At 44.6% G+C, this 11771-nt stretch overlaps 1 protein-coding gene across 1 annotated transcript in view; it reads left to right on the top strand.

Moving 5' to 3' along the window:
• Positions 1-2931: 2931 nt before the first annotated feature.
• Positions 2932-11771, top strand: part of gan (gigaxonin) — a 33919-nt gene continuing 25079 nt past the window's right edge. Inside the window, exons 1-4 of the mRNA XM_063197684.1 lie at positions 2932-3823; positions 4398-4512; positions 5074-5424; positions 9894-10114. Of these exons, the coding sequence (XP_063053754.1) occupies positions 3636-3823; positions 4398-4512; positions 5074-5424; positions 9894-10114 (875 nt within the window). The 5' untranslated portion in view covers positions 2932-3635. The remainder of the gene's footprint in view (positions 3824-4397; positions 4513-5073; positions 5425-9893; positions 10115-11771) is intronic.

Here is an 11771-nt window from a genome sequence, read left to right as displayed (position 1 = left end):
TGGGAAATAATTTTAGGTTTATGTTTCAGATTATAGCCCATCAAGGGGCTTATTGTAGTTGTAAAGGGAAAAAGCAGTGAGCCAGTGGTAATTAGTATATTTTGATGGGTGCGTTTATTTCTGCAATTATTCGTTGATGTTTGTTTGTTTGTTGTTGTAATTGAAAAGGGGAAGAATAAAAACCAAGTCATCGACTATAGCAGGTCTCCTGGGACCTATATTGGGAAGTATTGACAGATGTTTATTTATTTCTGACAAGATTTGTGTTTTGTTTGTGTGTAAAGTAGTGCAACATAATACAGAGAGATCTATACTCATTACCTCTAATGCATAGGCCTATGTATTTATTTATTCTAAGCCATATTTAGGCCTACAACATTATCTACCTATCTATCTATCTATCTATCTATCTATCTATCTATCTATCTATCTATCTATCTATCTATCTATCTATCTATCTATCTATCTATTTATCTATCTATCCTTTTTTCTATGCCTATTTATTTGTCTGTCTGCCGTCATATGTTTTAAATGATGAATGAGAAACAGGAGGCACATTCAGTTATGACTCATTTTTTGGGGGGTTGTCTTTAAATGATTCAACAATTCATTGTTTTATTTCAAGACTTGACATGCATTGAAATGTTAAATTTTACAACACATACTGTATGAGCCTTGTCAACTGTGTTCGTGTAATGTCTGTTGTGTGTGTGTGTGTATGTGTGTGTGTGTGTGTGCGTGCGTGTGGTATTGCTATACGCGTGGGGCCCAAATGTAAGGGGTGATTTTTAGGGACCAAATTTTGATCATATTTTTGTACTTTTGTTTTGTTACTATAAGTTATGACATTGGTCTGGAAATGTAGGCTATTATAATACAGTAACCTTGATTCTATGTGGTCCCCAATGTGTGTGTGTGTGTGTGTGTGTGTGTGTGTGTGTGTGTGTGTGTGTGTGTGTGTGTGTGTGTGTGTGTGTGTGTGTGTGTGTGTGTGTGTGTGTGTGTCGGCGGTGTGTGTGTGTGTGCAACCCAAACATAGTGTACGCACACATGTGCACTAAAGTGTGGTTAACTGCTCTCCTGACCACACAAGATACAACAGCTGGAGCCATCACAGACCTTTTTAGGGCAGACGGATGCTGCTTCAAAGTGGCCCATTCGTCACTGCATACTGTAGGCTTTTAAACACGCCGCTATAGCCTATTCCAGAATTAATACACAATGTTTTTTTTTGCCACAGAAACGGGCAAACATTTTTAGGGTGAGGCACTGCTTATGGGTCCCTATCCGGGCCTACACCCAACATCAGTTATTTATCAATAAAAAGAGAGAGGTCAACCCGGCGCTCAGGTGTGTGGAAAAAATGTCCAAAATGGTGCTCTTGGGGTTTGGGAAATCCAGAATTAGGAAAGCAGAAGGTCCCAGGCACTCAGAGGTAACTCAGTCCGAAGAAGGAGGTATATTAAAAAGCCTTTATTATCTGTGGCTACTCATAATTGAAATTAAAATGCCAACATGTTTCCACCATCTAGGTCTTCTTCAGGGCAAAGCGATCAGTTATTTATCATTGACCAAAAAGCTGCTTGGTCTCAGGCAGCTGTGGTGTAGCGTTGGAGACTTGCAGATCACAGAGTTGTAGGTTCAATCACCATGCTTACCACCTTCACTCAGAAAAATGCTGGGTTATTTTTGTAACCCAAAACGCTGGGTTAGGTACGGGTTGGGTAGTTTTGGGTAGTTTTAACCCATAATGATAACCCAGCCAGTAACCCATTTCATTGGGTTACGAGACTGCTCTGATGTCCGTGAAAGATCGTTTCAAATTTCAACTGACAATATGGGCCACGCTGCAGAAAATGTTCAAGAAGTCGGTGAAATTAAAGCCCTATGTAAGGTAAGTTTATTGTTTTAGCTCCATGTCATTTTTTTTCATAATTTCAATACGGCTGAAGTGCACTTGGGCAAGGCACCCATAACCCCCCATTGCTCCAGGGGCTGTAACCAACACCAGGGGCGTCAGCTGACCTAATGCCATACAGGGGCACAGTAGGGCACCAAGAGATCATGCGAGCGGGCGAAAGGTGTTATTTATTTTAAAAAGCTTGTATATTAATTATATTATTGCAAGTAGTGTGCACTATTTTGAGATCATTCTGTAGGGCATTAGCCTACTCCATATGATAGACTTTCCAAGGTAGCTTGTTTTTTTAAACTCATGATGGGGCACAGCAAATCAATACCCAGGCATGTGCCCCTGTAAAATAGGTTTGGCCATACCCCTGACCAATACCCTGTAAAAATAACATTAAAGGGATACTGTGTGAGATTTTTAGTTGTTTATTTCCAGAATTAATGCTGCCCATTCACTAATGTTAATTTTTCATGAATACTTACCACCACCGTCAAATTCTAATTATTCATTATGACTCGAAAATTTGCACTTTTCATACATGAAAAGGGGGATCTTCTCCATGGTCCGCCATTTTGAATTTCCAAAAATAGCCATTTTTAGCTGCAAAAATGACTCTACTTGGACAATACTAGAAAATATTTGATAATTACTTAGTAAACTTTCATGTAAAGTCAAATTTGTCAGCAGCCCATGTTTCAATGAGCAGCATAGTTGCAGTAGGCCTACCTTTTTTGACCATTTGCTGCACAGTGTCCCTTTAAGAATAAAAAGACATGTTGATTATACCAAAACACAGTTTAGGCTATATTAGGCCTATACTATTTAAATTAGCCCACTGTAAAATATGAACATTGCAATATAGCCAAATAATATAGCCAATACAACACTTGAAGCTAACCAAGTTTTTAATTCCTTGCAAAATTAAGAAAATAGATCTGACATCAGCCTAGCTGAGGCACAAATCCCAGATTAAACTCAATATGGACCATTCGAGGCCTATTGAGTTTTCCCCCTTTATATTTTGAAATCTGTGTGACATGAAAATAAATAGACCTAGGTCTTTAATTTTGCCTTTTGGAATTTACAAACCATTAGCCCAAATAAATGCAGAAGTTCAGGCTACTGTTTTTGCTACTCCGATGTAGCCAGAGCAGAGGAGGCACAGTGCAGTCGCCATTGAATTTGTCGGTAGGGGGGGCTTTCTTCAGGCTGCGTTACTTCTGCGCAAGAGTGATCATTGCAAAACAGCGCAAAACAGTTGTCATGCTCTCGCGGCTCTCCTGACAACATTCCTCGTAGGGCTCGTGGAGTCTTCTTCTCCAGCCGTACTGTAGTTCTAGGTGCGGGACACCTCCCGATTCGTGTTTGGGACCATGACAGCCGATTGCTCGGCACATCTGGACCTCTCATTCGGTAAATGTGAAGCGCACAATGCATAGCCTGCCATTCAGCACTAAAAGCGATGTTTGTAGACCTCCTTGTTGACAACTGATAGTAGTGAATAACTCTGTTGCTTGGGGTAGCATTCGCTAACTCGTTGTATCGTGTCATCTGGCTCCATGCTCAGTCTTTTCCCACTGGTCCATAAAATACAGGTATGTGGTTATTAGTTCATTGTGTATCCAAGAGGGGAACACACATATATAGACCTGTCTATTAACCACAAACTTCTGTAGTGCAACAACAAGGACTTTGCCGTGCACAATCCAGACCGAGGTGAACAATGTCGAATGAAAACGACTCGAAGCTTTTGGGTTCGGTGGTGTCAGACCCACAGCACTCCAAGAAGATCCTGCGGGCCCTCCGATCGTTTCAGCTGGAGCAGTGCTTTCACGACGCAATACTGGTCATCGACGACGAAGAGATTCCTGTTCAGAAAAACATATTGGCAGCAGCCAGTCCTTACATCAGGTATGCTCCTGAAGTATTAGCCTATGCCATGGAAGTCTGGCTAGCCTGCTTTTTTTGCCATAGGTTTTCTGGATCTAGAGACTAGCCATAGGACGTGTGTGTTCTGTATGTGAGTGTGACATTTGTAGTGACTTGCCATTCTCTTCTGCTCATAAACCACCAGCAGTCTGTGATTCAGAGAATGCATGCGCGTGGTGGCATCCTCACCCAGCTGGTGAATGTCACGTGGTGGTGGGGAGGGTGTGCCCGTCTTGCTCTGTTGCTGGGGGCTAGCTTTGCGTCAGTATGCAAAGTGCATCTTGTATTATGCAAATTCTTGCATTTGTTAGTACGGTTGCCTTGTACAGAATTTTGTGAAACATATAGTATCCTTATGTCTGCGCAGTTAACTATGCACAAATGGCACTGTCACTCAGAAGTTACATGTTCAAAACTCCTTAGTCCAATGTGTATTTGAGCTCCATAACTCGAGTGATTTGTCTTTGTGTGTGTGTGTGTGTGTGTGTGTGTGTGTGTGTGTGTGTGTGTGTGTGTGTGTGTGTGTGTGTGTGTGTGTGTGTGTGTGTGTGTGTAGGACCAAGCTTAACTACAACCCGCCTAAGGAAGATGGGTCCATGTACAGGATTGATCTTCAAGGGGTGTCCAGCCCCATCATGAAGCAGATTCTGGACTACATGTTCACCGGGGAGGTGTGTACTTGTGCATGTGGGCATATATATACTGTGCCATGGCTTGTCGGGACACGTCAGGCCTACGCAGCATACTTAGACCTGTTCACCTAACGCCTAAACGCCTAGCACCTAAACCCCTCTTAATTACACCCTTCTATCTTGTCTTCCATTCTGGCAGTCCTATTCTATTCTATTCTATTCTATTCTATTCTATTCTATTCTATTCTATTCTATTCTATTCTATTCTATTCTATTCTATTCTATTCTAGTATACTCTATCTTATTCTTTTCTATTCTATCTTATTCTACTATACTCTATTCTATTCTATTGTATTCTATTATATACTCTACTCTTTTCTACTGTACTGACCAACTCTTGTCTTTTCTACTCTGCCCTGTTTTATTACCCTTGGAAGTACAATGACCCTGTTTGTGTGTCTGTCTGTGTGTCTCATACACATACACTTTGGCAATCTCACACACACACACACACAGACACACACACACGAAATGCGCCTAGCGTTCGTTGGCCAGATCCGAACGCTCTCTTTCTATCCCGTTTCCACTCCACTCCACTAGGTGTCGCTGAGCGAGGAGACCATCCAGGACATGGTGCAAGCGGCCGACCTGCTCCTGCTGACCGACCTGAAGGCGCTGTGCTGCCAGTTCCTGGAGAGCTGCATCGCGGCCGAGAACTGCGTGGGCATCCGGCTGTTCGCGCTGCACTACTGCCTGCACCACGTGTACCATGTGGCCACCGAGTACCTGCAGACGCACTTCCGCGACGTCTCGGCCAGCGAGGAGTTCCGGGAGCTGCCGCCCGACCGCCTGTGCGAGCTGCTGGCCATGGAGAAGCTGAACGTGGGCAACGAGAAGCACGTGCTGGAGGCCGTCACCCGCTGGCTGTCCCACGACCTGGAGGCCCGGAGGGTACGTATTTTTTTGGGGCCTATATTCTTTTTATTTCTTTTTTTTAATATATATTTTTAGGGGCTTTTATGCCTTTATTTGATAGGACAGTCTGAGATGGTGACAGTAAGTGAGTGGGACAGAGAGATTATGGGGTGGGATCGGGAAATGACTCCGGCCGGAGTCGAACCGGGGTCCCCGTGGGCATGCAAGCCCAAATGTGGGGGGCTTAGTTTGCGCGCTGCGTCACAGCGCCCCCACTTCCGGCCTATATTCTTACAGGACAGTGGAGAACAGACAGGAAATGATTGGGAGAGAGAGATGGGGGAGGGCCGGGAAATGACCCCGGTCGGACTCGAACCGGCGTCCCCGTGGACATGCAAGTGTAACGGAGGCTAACTAGCACAGAGTTGGCGTGGAACGTTGGTAAACCTCCCTCCGATAGCTTCATACAGTCTCGTGCCGTTGGGCCGAGAGACTAGTCTCTTGGCCCAGCGGTATCGTACTGTGTCTCCCATTGCCGAACCGTTGTAGTTGACGAGGTCGCACGTTCGATCCCCGAGGGGGGTAAACAGGTGCAAGACCTCCGTCACAGTGGTGCCGTGACCCGGATGGGAGTGAGGTTTAAGGGGGAGAGTGTAACGGAGGCTAACTAGCACAGAGTTGGCGTGGAACGTTGGTAAACCTCCCTCCGATAGCCTCATACAGTCTCGTGCCGTTGGGCCGAGAGACTAGTCTCTTGGCCCAGCGGTATCGTACTGTGTCTCCCATTACCGGACCGTTGTAGTTGACGAGGTCGCACGTTCGATCCCCGAGGGGGGTGAACAGGTGCAAGATGACCTCCGTCACACAAGCCCAAATATGGGGGGCTTAGTTTGCGCGCTGCGCCACAGCACCCCCGGGTAAGGGGGACTCACATTGGGATAACTGCCTTTAGGAGGATAATAGGGATACACAATACCACTTTTTTTGAAAACTGATACGAGTACATACCTGTGAGATTTGTTTTACTGTCCAGTTCCTTGTAGATCTACACTTAAGTTAGTAAATGTACTGTATGAGGCAGCACTTTTTCCCCTATGCTGCTTTCAAGTGAAGGGAACGAGATGAGATGTTGGATTGTTTTATGTAATACCAGTCACGGTGCCAGTAACGGTATCGGCAAATGTTAGACGAGTACGAGTACAATGAGCCAGTATCTGGTCCGATACCAGTATTGGAGGGTAAATAAGGGGAATTCGCATGGGGATGGAGATGAGGGACACCTGGGAAAAACGGGGTAGAAGCTGAACGTGGGTAATGTGAAGGTAGGTAGGCCAGGATGGTAGGTAGGGCAAGCTGGTAAGGAAGGTACACGTGGGGATAACTGCTTTTTGGAGGGTACAGGAAATGCCCCAAATGTCCCTGATTTTTGAATAGGATTGTATTGCAAATGGAACAGAATGGGCCCCAATGGCTGCTCTCCAGTATCCCATGCAGGGCCGCTGACAGCTTTGGCTGGGCCCGGGACAAAGACACATGAAGGGGCCCCAAACCCAGTTACATAAAATGTAATGAGGATCCAATTCTGGGCCAGCTCTCTCCCTGGGCCGGGGGCAAGTGACCCCTTTGTGACCCCCCCCATGTTATTTGAATTATGGGTGTAGCCCATCTAAACTGAGCTAACAACCTGGGGAATAGGTGAAGCAGCCCATGTGTACAAAGGAAAAGAGTACTAGTGATTCTTTGAAAAGGTGTAGTAGCGTTGCCTTAAAGAGATATGGTGTCACTTTAAAAGGGTGTAGAGTTGTGTTAAAGAGGTGTAGCCCAGTGTTGCCAGATTGGGCTGTTTCCCGCCCAATTGGGCATTTACCACAAAAACCTGCCCAATTTTTGCCATAGAAATTAATAGAATTGGGCCGGATTTTGTTCATCTATGCAGGTTTTCAGCATTTTTTGGGCTGGAAATCATCAGCTTCATCTGGCAACCCTGGTGTAGCCTTGCTTTAAAAGGGCAGCATAGCACTGAAGTGTCTGATCCTGGCCTCAGGCTCACGCTGGCTCTCAGTAAAACTAACTACTCACGCTAGACACCTCAGGCTGCATGCCAGCTGCCCAGCCCTCAGGTATGTCTGCTCTGCAGCGTGCACACACCTGTGTCTAGTGAAATTAGCCGAGTGACATTTCATTTGACATGCACACACATGTGCGAATGCAACACACACACACACACACACACACACAGACACACACACACAGACACACACACACAGACACACACACACACACACACACACACACACACACACACACACACACACACACACACACACACACACACACACACAGCCTCTACTGACTCACTCACTTGCGACGAAACACAATACTCACATTGTCAAATCACATACTCACTCTCAAACGCATGTTGGTTATGGGAACTTAGTCCCCTCCATTCTCAACAGCATGTTGTATAAGGTTAAATATTTCCCCAGGCTTTCATTTAGGCCAAATTCCCTCGTCAGACAGGTTGGTTAATGGGAGAGATGGGCTGTAATGCACCACTCTGCTTTTAAAAGCATGTGCCATCACACCAGTACAACAGGAACGTTGAGAAGAGAAGAAATGAAGAGAAGAATATTGGTAGCCTAGAAATCTAGAGGCCCCTAGCGGCTGCTGCAAACTGTTGAGGTTTAGCTCGCTAGCTAGGCTCGAATATTGGGGCTCATCATGCATTTATTATTTTTGTGATAGGATAGTGAGAAACAGGAAACAAGTGGAGAGAGAGATGGGGAAGGATCGGCAAATGACCCGGGCTGGAATCGAACTAGTCTGCACTTGATGTCATACAACGCAATGACTAATGTGGAGACTACTGTAGGCAGGTTATCGCATTTTGTATTTTTTTGTGAATGTGATGTAGGCCAGAAGGCTATGATTATCACTTGCAATTAAATGGTTATAACAACAATTTCCTTTTTGAAAGGAAATTGGATTTTTTTCTATTTCAGGAGTAGAATAACTTTCTACGTTTGGCCATATAGTGTAACTAAGACTGGGCTACGCCAAAGCGAACGGTCTCTGAGTGTCCTCCATTGCTCTCCACAGAGCAGGTATAGTGTTATGGGACTCACTAATTTCACGCCCTTTCAGTACTTACGTCTTACGGCATACAAGCCTAACCTTAACCTTAACCCTAACATTAACCCTAACCCCAAATCGCTTGTTTGAGATGTTTGATTACCATATGACGTAAGACGTAAGTACCAAAATGGCGTGAAACTAGTGAGTCCCATATCTTATGTCCTCTTAAGTCATTCAGGACTAGACGGCAGACAGACAGCCTAATTAGCCAAAAAGGTGCTATAGGGTTTCTTTAATTACACAGCCCTATGGCCAGCTGGCAATTCAGCGCTCTTAATTGGCTGTAAAACACAGGATGCCCATGGGAGCTGAACTAGTCTCCACTTGTCTCAGTTTGGTTGCCAAGTAAAACACTGCAACTGTTAAAGTAACTTTAAGTAGTTTTCCACTTTGGTTGCCCTGCGGCGTGGAAGTTAGAGGATGACATTTTTCGTGAATTCCCGTTGGTCCGGCAGGATTCCCGTGGGATGGGAACGGGATCGGGCAGGAGCGGAAATAAAGATGAATGGGAGCTGGCAGGAGCGGGAATAAAAATGACGAAAATGAATGGGATTTTTTTTGCTGGGACCGGGATGGGACGGGAGTGAAAATCCACTCTACTCTAGTGGAAGTAGAAAGTAGAAAAGCCTAATTGTTGTGCTTTTGTGCTTACGAAAAGCCTCTCTTTGAGAGCTCCTCTGAACTTCCTCATGGAAGGTGGCTAAGCCAATTCAGAATTGCCACTTGCTGTATATATTACCCTTTTACAAAACGAAATACGAAACATTATGTTAAAGTTGTGCTGTGTAGGATGGTGGCCAGAGAAGGAATCGCAAACTGTGCTGCTGTGGGTTCTAAATATCAGACAGGCACTTTTGATTCGATGATTTTCTGCAGATTAATTTTATTACTGCTCTGAATGGAGCAGGAGACATCTTTGATATGGTACACCATTGTTTCTGTGGTGTCCATGGTAAAAAAGCCTGCCAGGGTCTTCTCTGCCCTTGGTTAAGTAGCCTGCCACAGCCCAGTGGCTCTTTACACTAATTAGCCCCATCACACCTTAGGCAGAGGCAGCCAGCCTCACACAACCTAGAATCAGATTTACATAACCACAAGTGGAATGATATATATGCAGCTATATTCCTACATATACATGTACATATAAGAATCTACATAAGAACCTTATACGGTAAGAATAAAAAAATTAACCATACTGCCTATTGCCATTTTTCCCCCACAAATATTTACTAAATAACAAACTAATGTTTAGTAGTATGAGTACAGTAACAGTAAGTTCTGCAGCTTAAATATCTATTTCTGAAAATTCAAAACGTTCAATATTTGTCTGTTCCACACACAACCTGACTTCCTGTCTGACTTTCTTACAGGTGCACATGAAGGAAGTGATGTCGTCGGTGTGGGTGCAGGGATTGGATGCGGGGTACCTGCGAGAGCAGATGATGGCGGACCCTCTGATGAGGGAGGTGATCGGGGAGTGCTGCAGCGACGCACTGGCAGGAAACAGCCAGCAGGGGGAGGCCATGCTCGCCGCCTTCAAGCCACGCGGGTACTCAGAGTGCATCGTCACCGTGGGAGGAGAGGACAGACAGTGTGTAACACACACACACACACACACACACACACACATGCACACTCTTCACACACTACACATACACACTTTCAACCAGCAGCGGGAGGCCATGCTCGCAGCCTTCAAGCCACACAGATACTCAGAGTGCATTGTCACTGTTGGAGAAAAGAACAGGCAGTGTGTAACACACACACACACACACACACACACACACACACACACACACACACACACACACACACACACACACACACACACACACACACTCTACACATACACACTTTCAAGCCACGCGGATAGTCTGAGTGCATCGTCACTGTGGGAGAAAAAGGACAGGGAGTGCATAATACACACACACACACACACACACACACACACACACACACACCATAGTTTTACATATACAGTATTTGTAGATTTACAAACACACACACCGAAAGGGCTCTGCAGAAATTAGTAATACATTATAATGATTTGTAAAAACAAAGGAAATACGCCCTCCGCGCTTCTAATTTCACAATCCGGTGCAACCAGAGATGGACTAAATAATGGGTGCAAAGGGAAAAGAATCTGGTGCCACACGGATGTCTATTTTCTGTTATTTTATTTTTTTCAGTGCAGTAAGACTAACGTTTCGACATGCGTCTTCATCAGAGTCCTCTTATGATGATTGCAAATGTATAATAACTAATAACAAATAGTAATGAATATAATAAATTGTATAATAATTATAAACCAGTCATGCAGTTCTATGTAATGTTTTGGATTAACGCAAAGCCTGCCAAGAAATGTCAACAATAATAAGTTAATTCCAGAATCAAAAAATGAGAATAAATGTCCATGTAGGACCGGTCATATTAATAAAGACATTTTAATTTGGAGTGCCTTAGTCAGAGAATTTATTCTCATTTTTTGATTCTGGAAGTACTATACCTTGGACTAAAGACAGGGGCGCTGCTAAAAATGTTGGGCCCCATGAAAGATTCAAATGTTGGGCCCCCAAAATGACAAATTATGTCATCAGCATCCTTCCAGGGGGCCTGTCAGTGCTGTCGGGCCCTTAGAATATGTAACACCTTTCCCCCCCTCACGGCCCCCATGACTAAAGAGCACCCAAACCCAAGAAGCCAACAAACTATCTGGATAAGGGCACGCCATACTCCACAAAGTGAAAATAATAAGTTACTATTGCTACATGCTCGAATTGTTTGTTGTTGGCTGTCATACGAGGGCAGATGTTTGTAAATGCTTAAATGAGCTTGTAAACTCGAAACGTTATGAAATCATCATCCAAACAAGAGTGTACTGCGCAACACACATTATGCAAGGCCATTTTAGTGTCCTCTTCGACATCCATCATTCTCCAAAAGCTTTTCAAACATGAAGCTTATTTGCAACAAATCTGCAATGATGGGGGACCAAAACCCCACCCCCACCAGAACTTTACTGACCCCAAAACCATCCTTCAAAACAATGTTTCAACAGTATGTAGATAGTATGATCCTGAGTATTGTGTGCGTGTGTGTTAGCCTGTGTGTGTGTGTGCGTGTGTGTTAGCCTGTGTGTGTGTGTGCGTGCGTGAGTGTGTGTGCGCGCGCGCATATTTACATGTGGGACATGCGTTCTGTGGGTGTACTCTTAATACGAGTGGGACATGCACATTGTACAGTGTGTA

This window comes from Engraulis encrasicolus, chromosome 4 (genome assembly GCF_034702125.1).
Source record: "Engraulis encrasicolus isolate BLACKSEA-1 chromosome 4, IST_EnEncr_1.0, whole genome shotgun sequence".
Taxonomy (NCBI): domain Eukaryota; kingdom Metazoa; phylum Chordata; class Actinopteri; order Clupeiformes; family Engraulidae; genus Engraulis; species Engraulis encrasicolus.
Note: the sequence above shows the minus strand (reverse complement) of the source record. Positions and strands in the feature narration are given on the sequence as shown.